The sequence below is a fragment of the Lampris incognitus genome, chromosome 19 (genome assembly GCF_029633865.1).
Source record: "Lampris incognitus isolate fLamInc1 chromosome 19, fLamInc1.hap2, whole genome shotgun sequence".
Classification (NCBI taxonomy): domain Eukaryota; kingdom Metazoa; phylum Chordata; class Actinopteri; order Lampriformes; family Lampridae; genus Lampris; species Lampris incognitus.
Window position 1 is genome coordinate 8,674,043 of NC_079229.1, and position 20,290 is coordinate 8,694,332.

General features: G+C 46.8%; 1 protein-coding gene across 1 annotated transcript in view; it reads right to left on the minus strand.

The window, feature by feature from the left end:
- The window catches only part of lipib (lipase, member Ib), an 18,837-nt gene extending 2,751 nt beyond the window's left edge, over positions 1 to 16,086 (minus strand). Inside the window, exons 1-8 of the mRNA XM_056299883.1 lie at positions 16,035 to 16,086; positions 10,216 to 10,607; positions 6,874 to 6,982; positions 5,789 to 5,890; positions 5,179 to 5,268; positions 4,881 to 5,048; positions 4,679 to 4,768; positions 2,985 to 3,093 (exon numbers count right to left, since the gene is read on the minus strand). Coding sequence (XP_056155858.1) covers positions 2,985 to 3,093; positions 4,679 to 4,768; positions 4,881 to 5,048; positions 5,179 to 5,268; positions 5,789 to 5,890; positions 6,874 to 6,982; positions 10,216 to 10,607; positions 16,035 to 16,086 — 1,112 coding nt within the window. The remainder of the gene's footprint in view (positions 1 to 2,984; positions 3,094 to 4,678; positions 4,769 to 4,880; positions 5,049 to 5,178; positions 5,269 to 5,788; positions 5,891 to 6,873; positions 6,983 to 10,215; positions 10,608 to 16,034) is intronic.
- Between the last annotated feature and the right edge of the window lie 4,204 nt (positions 16,087 to 20,290).

Sequence of the window (20,290 nt, forward strand, 5' to 3'; positions counted from 1 at the left end):
TTGATGCGCGTGGGGAGCTCAAATTGATGAAAAAGTTCATGCTGGCTATGATAGACAGGTGTCAGAACACAATAGTGCATCGCAGCTTGCTGCATATGCAGCTGCATAGCCGCAGACCATTCCGAGTGCCCATGATGACCCCTGTCCACCGCCGAAAGCACCTACAATGGCTATGTGAACATCAAAACTGGACCATGGAGATATGGAAGAAGGTGGTCTGGTCTGATGAATCATGTTTTCTTTAACATCATGTGGACAGCCAGGTGTGTGTACATCCTTTACCTGGGGATAAGATGGTGCCAGGATGCACTACGAGAAGAAGGCATGCCAGTAATGCCAGTGTGATGCTCTGGGCAATGTTCTGATGGGAAACCTTGGGTTCTGGCATTTATGTGGATTTTAATTTGACAAATACTACCTACCTAAACATTGTTGCAGATCAAGTACCCCCCTTCATGGCAATGGTATTCCCTGATGGCAGTGGCCTCTTTCAGCAGGTAATGCACCCTGCCACACAGCAAAAATTGCTCAAGAATGGCTTGAGAAACAGGATGGAGCGTTCAAGGTGTGGCCTTGGCCTCCAAATTCCCCAGATCTCAATATGATCAAGCATCTGTGGGATGTGCTGGAAAAACAAGTCCGATCCATGGAGGCCCCACCTCACAACTTACAGCACTTAAAGGATCTGCTGCTAACATCTTGGTGCCAGATACGAGGGGACACCTTCAGACGTCTTGTGGAGTCTATGCCTTGACGGGTCAGAGCTTTTTGGCGGCATGAGGGGGACCTACACAATACTAGGCAGGCGGTTTTAATGTTTTGGCTGAGTGCTTAGTTGCTAACAGACCTGCAAGCAGACCACTGCAATCTCACAGAACATGAACCAGTCACCATCACTGCAGCAGATGTCCAACAATGAGTGTTGGACATTGCTGTGGTGAGTTGGACAACACCAGGGCCTCACATGATCCACTCCTACTGGGTAAAGAAACTAACAGCACCACATGAACACCTAGCAGCACAGATGAACCAGCTACTAACAGCATGCTCCCACCCTGACTGGCTAACACAAGGCAGGACAATGATGGTCACAAAATACTCTTACAAGAGAACAACACCATCCAATTACTGACCATTAACCTGTCTTCCAACAACATGGAAACTCCTGTCAGGCATTATATCCACCAAGCTGAATGGGCATATCTGTCAGTTCATGAGCAGAGCTCAGAAGGGGATTGGAAACACCAGAGCTCAAAACACCAGCTACTAGTAGATAGAGCAGTCACCCAAGACTCTTAAGAGCAGACAAACCAACCCGTGCACAGCCTGGATTGACTACAAGAAAGTTTCTGACTCAATGCCACACATGTGAATCCTTGAATGCTCGGGCACTATACAAGGTCAACAAGACACTAAGGGCCTTCATCAAGAACTCCATCGGCATGTGGCGAACAACACTAGAAGCCAACTCCAAGGCAATCACACAAGTGACCATTGAGTGTGGCATATACCTAGATGATGTGCTATCCCAACCGCTGTTCTGCATAGGCCAGAAACCCCTCAGCCTTCATCATGAAGAGTGGATATGGATACAGGTTCAAGAGTGGGACACCCAACAGCCACCTCTTCTTCATGGATGACATCAAGCTGTATGCCAAGACTGGGCGAGACCTCGACTCATTGATCCACCTAACCAGGTTCTATAGCTGTAACATCAGAATGTCATTTGTACTGGACAAGTGCCAGCGGATGATAGCAAAAAGAGGGAGGATAATCAGGACTGAGGGGGGTGGATTACCAGCAGGCTGCATAATATGCATACAGGTTAGCTACAAATATCTGGGGGTTCTACAGTCACATGGGAACCATGGGGAGGAAGCAAGGAGAATAGCAACATCCAAGTGCCTCAGTAGACTTAGTCAGGTCCTGAAGTGTCAGCTCAATGAGAAGAACAAAAACCAAGCCATCAACACATGTGCCATTCTGGTCATCAGGTGCCCAGCTGGCATAGTAAGCTGGCCAAGAGAGGAGATGGAGGCCATGGATATCAAGACCCGTAAACTCCTTATAATGCTAAGAGGATTCCACCCAAAGTCCAGAGACTGCACACCAGCTGGAAAGAGGGCGGTCAGGGCCTAATGAGTGTCAAATGAAACGCAAAGCATCCACAAGTACATCAGTAAGGGACAAGCCCCTCTATGAGATGTACCACCAAGGGATTGCAGGAGTGGCTGACATCGGAAAATCCTACCAACGGCTGGAAAAGGCAGGACTGAAAGACAGCACTGAGGTACTAATCCTAGCAGCACAGGAGCAGGCACACACGGGAGGTGTGTGCCTGTGTAAAAGTGCCTCTAATACAATCCAGCACCTAGTTACAGGGTGTAATTCCTGCTGTTGCAAGAATCATGTATAGGAACATCTGCACCAAATACAGGCTGGAAGTGCCCAAGTCCAGATGGGAGACACTGCAAAGGTTGGTTAAGAACAACAGGGCTAAGATCCTGTGGGACTTCCAGATCTAAACAAATACAAGTACTGGTCAACCAACTGCACATTTTGGTGATGGACAAAGAACAGAAGACTGCGGTGTTGGTAGATGTAACAATCCCTGCCAACAGCAGCATCAAGAAGAAGGAATATGAGAAGCAGCAGAAGTACCAAGGGCTGAAAGAAGAACTAGAGGGGGTGTGGAAAGTGAAGGCAAAAGTGGTCCCAGAGGTGATAGGAGCATTCGGAGCTGTGAACCCCAAGTTGGGAGAGTGCCTCCAACAGATTCCAGGAGTAACATCTGAAGTCTCTGTACAGAAGAGCGCAGTTATAGGAACAGCTAAGATACTGCACAGAACCGTCAAACTCCCAGGCCTCTGGTAGAGGACCTGAGCTTGAGGAAGGCACAAATACTACCCACATGGGTGAGAAAAGAGTTTTCATATGATATATGTACAGTATATATAAAGCGAGGTGTTTCGATAGAGACTCACTGGTCGATGCGTGTCTCTGTGGCGCTCCTGCCGCTGTGTAGTTTGATGTAGACCACAGCCCAGCGGAGGTACTGGTTCCAGGTCACCATATCCACACGGTAGCTCGCCTCTGCCAAACACAGGACACACAGAATATTATTAACAAGATGCACATGCTCAATGCTACGTTCAAATGAGTGGTTCTCATTCAGCTGCCAGTTCTGCACTTTGTGGTTTTCTCCTATTCTGCTGGCTAATTAAGACAATCCAGGTGAGAAAAAGAGACAAAAACTGCTGGGTTAGGAAATATGGTTGGGAATTTAACGCTGTGGAAGAATGATTATCTTTCAAATTACCATCAGTCAATTTATTGTAGAAATGTTATTCTTTAATTGAAAGAGATCAGTGAGGGTTCAATAGAGTAGTACAGTAACAGTAGTATAATATTTAGTTTACTGAGAATCTCTTTTCAGGGGAAAAAGAGAACTGATATTCGCTCTTGCTTCGCAAAAAACATATGAATTATTAATAAATGATTTTTGTGATTGAGGACTTAGTTAAGAGAGAAAACCCAACAAACACACAACACATCTTCTGACTCTTTGAATACGTACACCCTCCTTATTGTAACATGTATTTTGTTTGTGTACGATGTCAAAATCTAGGAAAAAATTACAACACTAAACCATTTATGTCTCCTACTTTTGTTGGATCAGCCCCAGCACAACAATTTCTACAATGTGTAATGACTGCAACTTGTTCATCACCAGATCTGCTTTCTGCATTTGCAGTGATATATGTTAATATAACTGATACAGCTTATGTGTCATCATTACCCTTTGCGCTTTAGTTAAGGGTTTTTTGTTGTTGTTGATTCCCCCTCCCGTTCTCCCCAGTTGTATCCTGCCAATTACCCCGCTCTTCCCGAGCCGTCCTGGTCTCTGCTCCGCCCCCTCTGCCGATCTGGGGAGGGCTGCAGCCTACCACATGCCTCCTCTGATACATGTGGAGTCGCCAGCCGCTTCTTTTCACCTGACAGTGAGGAGTTTCGCCAGGGGGATATAGTGCGTGGGAGGCTCACACTATCACCCCCCCCAACAGGCGCCCCGACCGACCAGAGGGGGCGCTAGTGCAGCGACCAGGACACATACCCGCATCTGGCTTCCCACCCGCAGACACGCCAATTGTGCAAGACCAAGCCGGAGGTAACACGGGGATTTGAACCGGCGAGCCCCGTGTTGGTGGGCAACGGAATAGACCGCCACGCCATCCGGATGCCTCTAGTTAAGGGTTTGTTAAATCAGACTTACTTGTGAGAACGACAGAGGGGTTTTGAAACAGTGAAATACTGTACGTGGCCACTTATAACACAGAGAGACACACTATTCTTGCTGACAGATGTAAATCTGTGAAATGACAGTACATATGACTCAAAAACAGATACACTTATGATCTTTTTCCAGTAAAAGCCATTTAAGTGGATCTACTTTTCCTCAGGTATTTAGTGTTAAGAGTTCAATCCAAGCTTTGCCTCTGTGGATGAAACTCGGCTTGAATTGCCTCCTGCAAAAAATGGACCTGCATCAGCAGACCACATTATATCTGTTTGTGCATGCGTGTTTGCGAGCATGTGTGTGTGTGTGTGTGTGTGCACATGCATGTTGTCTGTGTGTGTGAATGAGAGAAAGAGAGAGAGGAGCAAATGCAATACTCACTTCTATAGGGGAATGTAGCTGTGGTGCTGAAGTACGCTTTGGTCTGGCCTAATCGCAGCAGCGTATCCCTCCACCCGCTGACATCATAACCTGCATGGTAGAACCACACACATGGTCAGCTGATTGTGCACGCCTGAATTTTATTGTTGCCTAATAGTTTATATATATATGTGTGTGTGTGTGTGTGTGTGATTTCAATCACCAAGCATAGGGCAGGAAGCAGGCCTAAAGGCCTCACACTGCAGACACCGCCCATCTAGGAAGTCATTGTAGGTTGAGCAGGGGTAGCCTGTGAGACTGCAGGTTTGGTTGAGAGCGCACAGATAAAGGAACACAGACCGCTGATGGTCGCACACAAAGTAAGACTTTCCTGTGAGAGAGTGAGGGAGATGGAGGTATTCTTAATTAGTCTGGATGTCTGAGTTAGTGTGTGTGTGTGTGTGTGTGTGTGTGTGTGTGTGTGTGTGTGTGTGTGTGTGTGTGTGTGTGTGTGTGTTCACCTGAGAAGATGGTTTTGGGGCAACCTGGTTGGTCAAAACCACCATTTGCGTAGTAATCAATATGGCCGTGAGCCCCTTGCAGTCCAAACGCTGTACATAGAAGAACAATAGCAACACCCAGTCAGACTTAGAAATGAAAGGCAATCCTGTTCTCTCTCCTTCTTTCACACACACACACACACACACACACACACACACACACACACACACACACACATGGACACATACAAACACACACGCACAGCAATCGAAACAGTGAAATAATCAGAGCAGTCAGCATCCTGTTTAAATGAACATTAGGCAGGGTGCTGTGCAGGGTTTTATCACACACTGTCTCCTTGTAATGAGTGTGAGGTCTTTGTGTTGTGTTTGCCAGTGTAGAGCCCTAAATTGAGCAGTGTGTAGTTCCATGTCGGTCAACAGGTCAAACACTCACCCTCGCCTTCTCCAGGAATTCCAGAGACGTGTGTGTTGGGTAAATAGGGGACTCTAACCCTGGGTTATGGGTGGTGTTGTTGTGTTTGTGCGCCCGTTGTGCCGTCACCAGCCGGAATTGAACAGTAGCGAGTAATTGGAACAGTGGGTGTAGAGAACGGGTGAGCATGCTTACAGTTCATGTCGGTGTGAAGGACATCTACGAACTTGGCATCTGAGGGGTCCAGCCTCTCGTCTGGCGTCGCTCCAGCGAACATGGGACCGGCCGGGTCCAGACCTGGAGGTGGAGGATGGAGCGCTCGTTGTCACGACGTCTCACAGAGCTCTCCTTCAAGAGTAACTAAACCCTAGGATATTTTAATGTGTTTGCGGACATCCACAAGTTAAAAACGGTAGGTCGGACTTGGTACCCTGTGATGTTGACGTGTGCGTTACGATGAAGAATGTTGTGTCTTTCCATGTTTTTTGTTTTGTTGCTTTTATGTTTCGCAACACAGAGCTGAACTTGCTAAACTAACCTAACACAAGTGAAACTGAACCTCACCAGTCCTAAAAAAAAAAAAAATTCTCCTCAATTGTACTTGGCCAATTACCCCACTCCACTCCTCTCCGCACCGTCCCGGTCTCTGCTCCACCCCCTCTGCCGGCTGCAGACGACCACATGCCTCCTCCGATACATGTGGAGTCGCCAGCCGCTTCTTTTCACCTGGCAGTGAGGAGTTTCACCAGGGGGACGTAGCTATTCCGCCCAGTCTCCACGCCCCCCCCTCCCCAAACAGGTTCCCCGACTGACCAGAGGAGGTGCTAGTGCAGCGACCAGGACACATCCCCAAATCCGGCTTCCCACTCGCAGACACGGCCAATTGTGTCTGTAGGGACGCCCGACCAAGCCGGAGGTAACACGGGGATTCGAACCGGTGATCCCTGTGTTGGTAGACAACAGAATAGACCGCCATGCTACCCAGATGCCCCAGTCCTGAACAAAACTAAGCCTAAAGCAAAGTGATCTGAACCAAAAACTAAATTAAACTCACTTTCACCCAGAGGCCAGCTGAAATAAAGTAAACTAGAAAAAACTGACTTGACTTAATCCAGTTTCCCAAACCTCATCCTAAAGAAGAGGAACTTTTTACCCCCCATTTCACTCATCTCCCCAAACCCTCCTCTCATGAACAGGACAGAGTGGCGAAACAACTCCTCCTCTTTTCCCTCCTTGTTTTCCACCTCCTTCTGTTCTTTTGTTTTCTCATCTCTCCTCACCTGTGATGCGGCCGATCTTTCCCTTCAGGCTGGCCCCCACGAAGCCGGCCAGGTGGGCCCCGAGACTCATGCCGATCAGATGCACGGAGTTCAGAGAGGCCCCCTCCTCCTGAACAGGCAAACATTTGAAAAGTAGAAACTTTGTTACCACAAAAGAAACTGTCTAATCTCTCTCTCTCTCTCTCTCAACATACCCACCCACCCACAGTTCTCTCTCTCTCTCTCTCTCTCTCTCTCTCTCTCTCTCTCTCTCTCTCTCTCTCTCTCTCTCTCTCTCTCTCACACACACATTCTCTCTCTCTCTCTCTCTCTCTCTCTCTCTCTCTCTCTCTCTCTCACACACACACACATCTCGTTCTTTCTCTCTGTCTCTCTCTGGAGTCTAGATGGTGCTCTCTCTCTCTCTCTCTCTCTCTCTCTCTCTCTCTCTCTCTCTCTCTCTCTAGAATGGTGCTCTCTCTCTCTCTCTCTCTCTCTCTCTCTCTCTCTCTCTCTCTAGAATGGTGCTCTCTCTCTCTCGTTCTTTCTCTCTGTCTCTTTCTGGAGTCTAGATGGTGCTCTATCTATCTCTCTCTCTCCCTAGATGGTGCTCTCTCTCTCTCTCTCTCTCTCTCTCTCTCTCTCTCTCTCTCTCTCTCTCTCTCTCTCTCTCTCTCTCTCTCTCTCTCTCACCCAGTTCGCTCTCTCTCTAGATGGTGCTCTGTCGCTCCCTCTCTTTCTCTCATACCCAGTTCTCTCTCTAGATGGTGCTGTCTCTCTCTCACACCCATTCTCTTTCTCTCGCTCTCTCTCAAATTCAAATTCAAATAGCTTTATTGGCATGAACAAAAAATATGTTGTTGCTAAAACAGTTTGCAGAAGATTAAAACATTACATCACATATTAAATACACATTAAATTCACATTACATCACATATTATTACCTAGGTGTCATCACATAAGCAGGCTCCATATTTTTGCCTACTGAATCAGTCAGTTTTGGGTTGTTTTTTTTTGCCATACAGTACAGTGCAACAAATGTTGTACAGTTTAATGCAATGACTTAATAGCATATATTTTGGGGATCTTAGTGGTTGTGAGTCCCGCAGGCTGTGGCAGCAGATACGTATTTAGCTGCCAGAGGAGCTGTTGTTCCTTCACCCAGGAGAACTGCCAGGTTCTCCTCTGGGCTTAACAGAAGGAAGTTTGGTGTTTTCTTGGTTATTTCCCCGAAGTGGAAGTCTCTTACTGAAGAGAACTTCTCACAGTGGAGGAGGAAGTGCGTCTCTGTTTCTACCAACCCTGTCCAGCAGTGACCACATATACGCTCCTCTCTGGGCAGCCATATTGGTCTGTGTCTTCCTGTTTCTATAGCCAGCTGGTGGTCACTGAGCCTGTATGCGGTCAGGATCCGTCTCTGCTTCGTATCTCTGACAGAGTGGAGACACTCGGCCAGTCTATATTCTCTGTTTAGGATCAAATAACAGTTTAGTCTACTCTGGGTTTTAGTTTCATTTCTCCAGTGTTCAAAGTACAGATCTTTTGACTGGTTCATAACTTGTGTTATTCTGCTGTGTTTTGAGGCGGTGCTGATGGGAGCCTGGTTGGTTAGCTTCACCATCAGCTGACTGAGGGGACCGTTTTCAGGGTTCAGCTCTTGGGTTTTTAAAGCCTTGAATGGAAGGGTGTCTTTTGGGCTTGAATTTAGATGCGTCCAAAATGTTATGGCCCGTTTTGGATGTTTAACAGTAGTGGGAAACGCCCCAGTTCTGCTCGACAGGCGTTACTTGGTGTCTTCCTTTGAACATTTAAAATTGTTCTGCAGAATTCAGTGAGGAGGGCCTCTATCGGGTGTTTGTCCCATGAGCCATGCTCCAATCCACTGAGCGGGCCCCAGACCTCACTTCCATGCAAAGCTATGGGTAAAATAACATCATCAAATATTGTTGTCCAGACTCCAACTGGAATCTTAATGTTTAATAATTTGGTTTTTTAATGCATACATTGCCCTGCATGCTTTTTCTTTGAGTGTGTGTATTGCCATACTGAAACTTCCAGATGCAGATATGGACAGACCAAGGTATGTATAATTTTATGTGTGTTCAATTAGGGTGTTATTCAAAGTAAAGTGTTATTTGTTTTCAAGGCATCTGGGTTTTTTTGCTGAAAGATCATGATTTGGGTTTTCTTAAAGTTTACATCCAATGCCCAGTTTTGGCAGTATTTTCCTAGGATGGGCAGGTTATGTTGAAGACCATCACTGGTTGGGGACAACAGAATAACACACATAAGGACTAACGCAGGGGAGAAGCCATTCAGATGCTGTGATTGTGGAAATGGGTTCAGCTCAAAATGGCATCTCAAACAACACGTCATGATCCACACAGGTGAGAGGCCTCACAGGCCACTGCAAAAAGAAGTTAACCGACTATTCATCGTAATTATTTATAATCATTTTATATCGCAACATATGTCAGGGGCTTAAATTGAATCATTATAAGGGTGTGACTGCACAAACAAGACATGGTGCCCTTTAAATGTAAAGCGCTTTGAGTGGCTGTTGCAGCTAGAAAAGCGCTATATAAAATGCAACTTGATTGATTGATTGATTGATTGATTGATTGATCTGCATAAGCAGGTAGTTAATCTCTGCGTCATAGAGTGTGAGGCCTGGAGCTGCTGAACGGTCCAGCTGGTCTGCAAGTTCATTTAGGTGCAGGTTGAATAATGATCTCTCTCTCACACACCCAATTCACTCTCTCTCTCTCTCTCTCTCTCTCTCTCTCTCTCTCTCTCTCTCTCTCTCTCTCTCTCTCTCCTTCTCTCTCTCTCTCTCTCTCTCTCTCTCTCTCTCTCTCTCTCTCTCTCTCTCTCTCTCTCTCTCTCTCTCTCTCTCTCTCTCTCTCTCTCTCTCACTCACTCTCTCACTCTCTAGGTCAGGGATAGGCAACATGATCCAGAAAGATCCGGTGTGGGTTTAGGTCTTTGTTCCAACCAAGCATTTAGACACCTGAGTCTACAAATCAAGGTCCTTAGCAAAGACTATTGGTTGAGCTATAGAATCAGGTGTGTAACGGCTTGGTTGGAACAAAGACCTGTACCCACACCGGATCTTTCTGGACCATGTTGCCTATCCCTGCTGTAGGTGGTGCTCTCTCTCTCTCTCACACACCCAGTTAACATTCCTACTCTCATTTCTTACATCTCCCAATGACCTCAGACACGTCTCATCTCCACCCGCATCGCTCACATCTTCTCCCGCCTCATCCACTTTGAACACACACACACACACACACACACACACACACACACACACACACACACACACACACACACATACACACACACACACACACCCCTCACCTGCATGGTCAGGATGAAGCTGGTCAGGTTGTGGGCCGCCTGCCGTGTGTTGGTCACTGCGATGAAGTAGTTGAGGTTGGCGGCGCCTTTGTTCCAGTCCACCACGATGACGTTCATGTCCTCCTGCTTGGCCAGCAGGCGCACTAGGTGGTCTATCCAGATGGGGGGCGCTCCGGTCGGCCGGTAGCCGTGGATGACAAAGACGGTGGGCAGGGAGAGGTTGAAGAGCGGCTGGGAGGACAGGTGACGGTGTCTGAGCTCCTGGCCGCAGCCCAGGTTGGAGCGGGTGTAGAGGAGCAGCCGGACGTACAGGCTGGTCCCCATGAAGCTGTGGGAGAAGTCCAAGTCGGTGAAGTTGTCGCAGGACTCGCCCGGCAAGCTCTCCTCCTGGCCTGGACACAGAGAAATACAGATTTGAGCCACTTATAAGAGCTGCAAATGAAGAAGAGCTGGATGGACACGCTGCTGAGGTAGGCTGCAGCATCCCCGTGACCCCGCGACCCTGAGAGCAGGATAACTGGTTGGGCTAATGGATGGATTTAAAACTCCTTAACATCCCTGAAAGCTTAATATCGTAAGTAGCATCATTTCCATCAGGGAATTGCTATGTAAATTTCAAAGTTTTCATTAAGAAATACAAAACTGAAATGCCAAAGTATCAACAACAACAACAACAAAAATCCACAAAATAACACAAAAACAGGTTTACACTCAGTTTAGGAGGAATATTTGACGTATGTGATGGGTAAAGAGATTGTGTGACTGATAACAGAATTTATGAAATACTCCGCCGGCAATTAAATGTTTTCAAACTGTTTAATTTTCTGTTGGATGACGAGTATTTTATATTTTTATTTTTCAAAAGCTGGCTCAAAAGTCCCGTGACGTTTTGCATGGAAAAAAAATCACCTTTTTTAATGACACTGAAGAGAAGTTAAGTTGTATTGAGCTGAACAACATGAGGGAAATTGTGCGAATTTGTGCAGCTTTTTGTTCCTTAGTGGAGGCTGACTTTACTTACTGCTGTGATCTTCATCGCCATCTGGCTTCTGTACAGTTACTGTACAGGTTACAACGATATTCGTCTTCTGCGTGTAACCCATCCTGTTGTGTAGGAGCAGTGGGCAGCTGCAGCACCGGGGGACCAACCCCAGTTCATCTTTCCACTGCCTTGCTCAGGGGCACAGACAGGAGTATTAACCCTGACATGCATGTCTTTTTCGCTTCTCGGCCTTTTGGCTAAGATCAAGTGTGGTATGGTGCAGTGGCGGCTGGTGCTAAAAATATTTGGGGGGGGGCGCACAATTCACCTTGGCGCAGCACACCTGACAGCTGCTTTCATGTCCACAGTCACAGAGTTATTAAGAAGGACAATGTCGCCTATAGAGTTTATCAGGGTTTGTAGACGGTGGATGATTGACGGTTGAGACGAGGTGTCGTGGTGGGTGTGAACATGATTGACAGCCACGAGAATTGTCCAATCACGTTAGATCAAAAACATTAAAACAATACCAATTCACTGCCAATAAAAGTGGGTGTCTGGGGCAACACAGAACTGCGCCCCCTGGAAAATCTGAAGAAACCGATCAGACAGCAGCCTCAGGTCACCTGCTCGCCACAAGTTTGAGGGCTTACATAAGGTGTCGTCTGGCCGGCGCCCCTCACCCAGGAAGTATATGTATTCAGACAGAAATCAACCAAATACCATATGGAACCAATATTTAATGGCTGCTGACAGGCGCTCACAGACTATTTCATAATTATTTACATTATACAACTAAGTTATATTTAACATGTATAAGTAGACTGTACTGGCCAGCTGCCACTGGTATGTTGGGAGGAAACCAGAGCACCCGGAGGAAACCCACGCAGACGCGAGGAGAACATGCAAACTCCACACAGAAAGGACCTGGGATGGCCTGAGGTTCGAACCCAGGACCTTCTTGCTGTGAGGCAACAGTGCTAACCACTGGGTCACTGTGCCACCCATTTCAACCAATCTTTTACTGTTGGCCATGAGGGACTTCCCAGTATGACCACAGTCCTCTGATTTTGGTTTTTCTTGCATATGTGTAGTCAAGTGCTTTGCACATGGGCACCACTCAGACATCACTGAGGGAGGTCAAAGGGTGTAACTCATTGACTTTTACAGTTAAGTTCTCCCCAGCTGGGCTCGGATGTGAACCGGCAACTTTTCCATCATAATAATAATCGATGCCTTGCTCAGTGGCATGTCTATTTAACAGGTGTTTGTTAAAGGTGGAAAGTGTTCAGTCTGGGATTCAAACTGCATGGTAGGAATCTGGGCACAGCAGGATTCGTGACTTACGAACAAAAGGTTCAGTGTTTCACATGGTGACCATCTCTCTATGACCCAAACAATGGAATTACCTTCACTTCAGAAACAGGACCTGAGGAAAGGATTCATCTGAGACACAGCAGCAAGGACCAGGCCCGGACAAGCCAACACGAGCCAACTAGGCTCAATCAGTGAGGTCAAAGGTCATCAAGGCATGAGCAAATTGAGGTGTGTCTGGGGTCACAGTGGGAGCTGATCAACACATAAAATACATCTGTATCTGCTTTCTGAGTCAAAGTTCAGAGTTCATGGTGCAGTCAATACTTTCTTTGGAGGATCATGGGGATGTGAGGCAAGTGTGAATGGGAGTTCACGAGCAATGACTGGAATGGCTCAGAAGAGTGGGGTAATTGGCTGGGAATAATTGGGGAGAAAATGGGGGAAAAATTAAAAAAAACATGTAGGTCAGGTGAATCAGCCGTACTACATTGCTGCTAGGTATGAATGTGTGTGTGTGTGTGTGTGTGTGTGTGTGTGTGTGTGTGTGTGTGTCTGTGTGTGTCTGTGTGTGTTGGCCCTTTGTGATGGCCCTTTGCAGCCTGTCCAGGGTGTCTCCCCGCCTACCGCCCAGTGACTGCTGGGATAGACTCCAGCATCCCCGCGACCCTGAGAGCAGGATAAGCGGTTCGGATAATGGATGGAATTATGACATGGTTCACACTCTTATCCAGCGTGAATGAAAATTAATGCAGCAGTGGAAATGAAATTCAGTAGAGAGACCACCAAAATGGCGAGAAACCAATCGTAGAGGTCAAAGGTCAAAACCGAGTCACCATGGTGTTGGGTAATCCTATGATCCACTGCTACTACTTTCGGCTGCTCCCGTTACGGGTCGCCACAGCGGATCATCTGTTTCCATCTCTTCCTGTCCTCTGCGTCTTCCTCTGTCACACCAGCCACCTGCATGTCCTCCCTCACCACATCCATAAACCTCCTCTTTGGCCTTCCTCTTCTCCTCTTCCCTGGCAGCTCCATATTCAGCATCCTTCTCCCAATATACCCAGCATTTCTCCTCTACACATGACCAAACCATCTCAATCTTGCCTCTCTTGTTTTGTCTCCAAACCGTCCAACCTGGGCTGTCCCTCTAATATAATCGTTCCTAATCCTGTCCTTCTTCGTCACTCCCAATGAAAGCTTCAACTCTGCCACCTCCAGCTCCGCCTCCTGTCTTTTCATCAGTGCCACTGTCTCCAAACCTTATAACATAGCTGGTCTCACAACCATCCTGTAAACCTTCCCTTTAACTCTTGCTGGTACCCTTCTGTCACAAATCACTCCTGACACTCTTCTCCACCCACTCCACCCTGCCTGCACTCTCTTCTTCACCTCTCTTCTGCACTCCCCGTTACTTTGGATACATAAATGTAATTATTACTGATACACCCTCTACCCCCCGCCCCCCGCCCACACACACACACACACACACTCTCCAAATTTCTGCCAGCTGAGTGTTGCTGTTTGAAGGCCTGTGTGTGTGTGTGTGTGTGTGTGTGTGTGTGTGTGGTGGGGTCTTGAGCAGGGTTGGTAGCAGGCGATGGTGTGAGGTCAGCAGGCGAGGAGAACAGAGAGGAATGACTCAGATTAGTTTTGATGACTGTGCCGGTAAGCGTTAGTTAGGAAGATTACAGCACACTTATGAACACTTCAGTCGGCTGTTACAAAAGACCCCAGGGGCACATACAGTTAATCCTCCTCATGGAGAACACCTTAATCACTGATGACCGTCAGCGTGTGTGTGTGTGTGTATTTCTTGTGTATCTATATCAAACACAAATATATAGTGAGTAGTAAAGTAGTAAATTAGCTGTACTGAGTGCTTTTCCAGGTGTTTTCAGCCAAACTTCAACAGCGGATCTCAGGGCAGGTAAAGCCTTGGTAGGTCACCATGTATTGATCGTTGCCTCAAATGTCCCCCCCCCCCTGCAAATCGTGTGTTCGATGTTGTCGTTGTGAAATTCGGTAATTATTATGATGATCAGGAAATGGTTAAGGGAGCGTGACCCCCCTCCCCCCCACACACACTCTTTGTCAGATATTTTGTATCGCTCACTACCGTCGTCACTTCACGCGCGCATTTGTCAGAACGCCGCGTATTAAAAGTGCGCTGCCTCGCCCCACAGCGACCGTGTCCGCCGCCATTTCCCCTCACAATAAAGCAGCACCCGTGTTTTACGATAACACGCGTCCCTCCTCCTCACCTATTTAGCTCCTGTCCCGTTTATCGCCGGGTCAGACGTCAGAGACCGGAGTCCGCGGTGCTCCCCGTCTAGCCGCTAATGTCGGGATCAGTTCTGCATCCGGTTTCCCCGCCAGCTGACCGGAAACGCTGCCTCTTTAGCCCAGTGATGGAGGGATTACGCTGGTTTAGCTTAGCGTTGGCTCCCCAGATAGGGACGTGACCTTACACCGGTGGACTGGTTTGTTTACACAGGAGCAAGCTAAATGCTTCACGTTAGCGTTAGCACGTTAGCACGTTAGCGCCAGAATTCGGGTGACGGAATTTTACGCCCCTGCTGAAATTACCGCGAGGCCAGGTAAGCGCATGGTTAGCATTTAGCATGCCGCGCTACCTGGCTTTGGAGGTGTTCCACGGGCTGCATTTAGCCCGCACGGGTCCTACACTGCCCTCAATAGGATCATGCTGCTATAAAAAAGCATCTTAGCCTAACACACACACACACACACACACACCCTGCCTTCTCAAACGACAGGCGATTACAGATGTCCATCACATTAAGAGGGCGGAGCAAGGGCTTAGAAATGGAACCCATCTTTACCCTCCATCCTCCACACACACACACACACACACACACACACACACACTCTCTCTCTCTCTCTCTCACACACACACACACACACACACACACACACACACACACAGGTAAAGAATCAGCACCTGAAACAGTGTGTGTGTGTGCAGGACCAAAAAAAGACAGTTCTATTCCAGTGAGCCAGGCAGAGCTGACCGACTCGCCTCACAGCTCACATATGAGACAGATGGAGGAAACTTTTAAACCTGTTTGTCAACAGCAAGCTGTGCTGCGTTTGCTGTCACACACACACACACACACACACACACACACACACACACACACACACACCAGCAAACATAACATGTTCACGAGCATTTGGAAGATATCTATTTTTCTAGTGAGTGTGTCATTATGTGTGACAGGAGACTTGTTAAACCACTCCAGCTGGCTGTGGCTCTCAAAACCGTTGACCCCTCCGAGCAGCCGAGCCCTCCTCGCTGACTCAAAGGTCATCCAGTCCTCCTCACTAATACAGAAACCTCAGGACAGACGGCTCGTAGAAGGTGAAGCCAAAACATGAACATTTTCATGGAAACTAAATGTACCAGTTGGTATCGACCCCCCCCCCCCGACACACACACACCCACAAAAAACACACAAAAAAACCAGACAAGCAATAATCACAACCCATTTATTTACCTTACCTCTGCAGAGCACAAGTAATCCCAGCAGACAGAGGAGTCGCCGTGGCAGCATCCTTACAGCAATTGGACGCAACGCAAAGTGGGAGAGACGGACAGAGAGAGGGCGAGAGAGAGAGAGAGAGAGAAGGAGAGAGTGAGGGAGGGAGAGAGAGAGGGAGGGAGGGCGAGAGAGAGAACAAGCAAGCAAAAAGGAGGAAACCAGATCAGTTGGAGATTTGTCTGACAGACAGCCACAGAGAGAGCGAGAGACAGAGAGAGAGAGAGAGAGAGAGAGAGAGAGAGAGAGAGAGAGAGAGAGAGAGAGAGAGAGGCAGATCTTTAAGCTGTGTAGAAGGAGTGTGTGTGTCAGAGAGGGAGGAAGAAGAAGGGACAAGGTTTTGAGTATTAGACAAATTTGCAAATTAAACAAATCAAATGAGGGAACCGGTAAAAAAAAAACCTCATCTGCAGAGGTAAAGAAGTTCAGAGAGAAAGAATCCAGACCTCCAAAGAGAAAGATCGGTAGCAGAGTTCCTACACTTCTGGAAATGAACAAGAAATGTGTAGAAAACGAGGTGTGAAAATTACAGAAAACTACAAAAGACAAAGAAAAACTGTCACTCATAAAGAAATTACACATTAATAAAGTTTTGTGAAGTTGCTCTCCTCAAGTTTATTAAGTCAAGTCAGTTTTATTTGTATAGCCCAATATCACAAATAACAAATTTGCCTCAAGGAGCTTTATTATTATTATTATTATTATTATTATTGTTGTTATCATTATTTTATATAGTTTATTATTCGTTTATTTTATTTTATGTTATATTTTTATTTTATTATTTTAGCTTATTAATTTTATATTATTACTTTTATTGTTATTTTATTATTATTAGTTTTATTTCATTTTTTATTAGTTTTATAAAGCTGTGTCAACACGCTAACATTCAAAAATAAAGCAAGAAAAGCTCAGTTACAAATATACAGACCAAGAGCGACAGCACACAGAAAGAAACGACACAACAATAACAAAAATAACAATGAAACAAATTATGATACTACAGATATTTACATAACGGCTGCACAACAGCAGCGTGTGGCTGGCCAGGGTGAAGCAAAAGAGATAAACTTGTAGTCTTCATTTTGAGGGTATGGTTTTAATTTACTTCTCCGATGGATGCAAATATAAGTATATTGAGATTTGTTGCAGTGAAAAATAATGATCAACTGTAGCCAACAACTTGCTGCCCGACAGTCGGCACGCATCATGGTTAACACCGGTTAAAATGGCCATATGCAGTTGGAGAATATGTGTGAGGCTGAGGAGGGGAGCAGCATGTCAGCCAGTCAGCTGACTGACTGGGCTGAGCTGCTGCTGACCTAGTAGCAAGTACATGCACACACACACAAACACACATGCACATGCTTCAGGAAGACGTTCAGCTTGCAAAAGGGAAGCTGAAAGTCAGCATCGTCTACCAGCTGAGAGCTCTGGACTAAACCATAAACCTCAAAACAACAGACAGTTTGTGATGCCAGTCGGCACACTGCACTGACTCGTAGACGAAGCGAAGGTGCAGGGATGTGAGAAAACTGTCTCGTGTCTGAAACATGAAACCTTCAAGCCTACGTTATGTAATATTTCCTGCTGGCGGAGTGCAGAGCAGCGAAAACCTGAAAAAAGTGCATCCCTAAAATGACAAGTGCCAATAAGTAGTGGCTCGCAACACGTGGGTGTGAACGGTGCGAATGAGGCACGGTTGCAGGTTGTGATGAAGCTTTCAGACTTGTATTGTACGCGTACTGTGAAAAAATTGAAACCTCGACATGTTCAAGATGAAAATAGAAAGTTCTAAGTAGAAGGTAGCATGCAACACGCAAACTAGTCTTCACCGTTGAAGGATGACTGCGGGTTGGAGGCCACAGCAGCTCCGGGTATTAATAGCTCAACTGACTCTCACCACAGTGTACCCAACCCAGCCCGGGCCCGCTGTCCGCATTAGACTCCCAAGATGAAGTTAAATACATGTAATCTGAAGTCCTGAGTACAGGGCAAAAATATCTTCAAACACTTCAAATGTAATAAAACTATTCCTGAGAACAAACCCGTGTGTGTGTGTGCATGTGTGTGCACGCAAAATACCAGATGGGAGACGGACTTTCAAGTCTTGCACACAGCGATGCACGTTGGTATTTTGCACTCATACCGTTATTGGTACTGAAATGAAATGCCAGTCCAGAAAGAGGAATGCCGCTTTTTACTGAACCTGCAGTGTTCCGATGACGGAATTGAAGGTGCTCGGTTTCCCCAAATCTGTGTCAAAATTTTTCTCCCAACTTTGTGACGACGCTACGGCAGAAGGTACAACCTGTCAAACATGCAGCGTGCGAGCAGCGGCGTGCAAACTGAAGACAAACTGCACATCAGATGTGTCAGCGCCACACACAATCTCACCACGTAATGGTAAACTGGTCACAGGGCTGCACGTAAAGGTTTGTGCTTGGCAAGTGGTTTTCAAGAAGCTGTCAGACATTTCTCAAGAGAGCTGTTAAACTTACTGTCAGTCATTCATAATAAATGTAAATATCTAAAAAGAAAAATTCTGAAAAAGAAGCCATTACATTTCATCCATCCATCCATCCATCATCCAAACCGCTTATCATGCTCTTAGGGTCGCGAGGATGCTGCAGCCTATCCCAGCAGTCATTGGGCAGCGGGCAGGGAGACGCCCTGGACAGGCCGCCGGGCCATCACAGGGCCCACACACACACACATTCACACCTAGGGACAATGTAGTACGGCCGAGTCACCTGACCTACATGTCTTTGGACTGTGGGAGGAAACCGGAGCACCCGGAGGAAACCCACGCAGGCACGGGGAGAACATGCAAACTCCACACAGAGGACGACCCGCGACGAACTCCCAAGGTTGGACTACCCCGGGGCTCGAACCCAGGTCCTTCTTGCTGTGAGGTGACCATGCTAACTGCACCACCGTGCCACCCTATAGTTTCTAAATACTGTAATAAATGCAAGGTTGTCATACATACCATTTGCAACATAATGATTGAGACAGCGATCCGCCAATCGGTGGTTAGTTTCCTCTGACGCGGGCGGAGCAGCAACACCACTCAGAGCAGCGGACAATAATGCGAGATTAGCTCACAGACTCTTTGGCGGTTCACCCAGACTGTGTCATAATAGTGCTGACAGATGAGCCAGCAGGTTAGGAGCCAGGGAAAGGTCCCAGCGAGGTCACGCTGTTCTGGCCAGTTAAAGAGCTTACCTACGGAGGCTACGCCTTCTCATCAGATATCTGACTCAATAATTGGGTAAGACATAAGAGAGCGCTGTGGGTGTTTGGCTGGAGAGATTATAAAAAAAAAAAAGCGGTGGAGTGACGTCTCAGTCTTTATTAAACCTATATTGTCCCTAAACTTGGCTTAACATGCCTGTTCTGTGTTCGCAATATCCTGCATTACACTCAGTTATACACGTTATACGCAAACTACAGAGCAGCCCCTTACTGCTGGCCATCGAGCAGCTCCACCGTAGAAACTTGGCGGTTTTTTGCTCAAAGGTTTCAAGGCACAGAGCTGTGTCATTGACTTTCTCTCAGCCGGGTACGGTGGCTTCCGAAAGTACTCAGACCCCTTCACTTTTTGCACACTACTACTGCGCTTGTAGATTTAATTTTTAAATGGAGAAAATTGCCATTTTTGCCCATCAATCTACACTCAACAACCCATAATGACAAGGTGAAAACATGTGTTTAGAAATGTTTGCAAATTTATTAAAAACTGAAATCTCATTCACATACATATTCAGATCCTTAATTCAGTGCTGTGTAGAAGCCCCTTTGACAGTAATTACAGCTTCGAGACTTCTTGGGTAAGTCTCTAGCTGGCTTTGGACAGTTTATCCCATTCTTCCTGGCAGATCCTGTCAAGCTCCATCAGATTGGATAGGAAGCAATGTGAACCGCAATCTTCAGGTCTCCCCACAGATGTTCTATGGGGTTTAAGTCTGGGCTTTGGCTAGTCCACTCAAGAACAGTCAGAGGCTTGACCCGAAGCCACTTCTTCAATGTCCTCTCTGTATTTGGCTGCAGCACTCCCCATAGCATGACGTTGCCACCACCACGCTTCACCGTAAAGATGGTATTAGCCAGGTGAGAGCAGTGCCTGGTGTTCGCCAGACATAGTGCTTGGAGTTCTGCCCAATTTTTGTCTCATCAGATCAGAGAATCATTTCCCTCGTGCTCTTGAGTCCTTTAGACG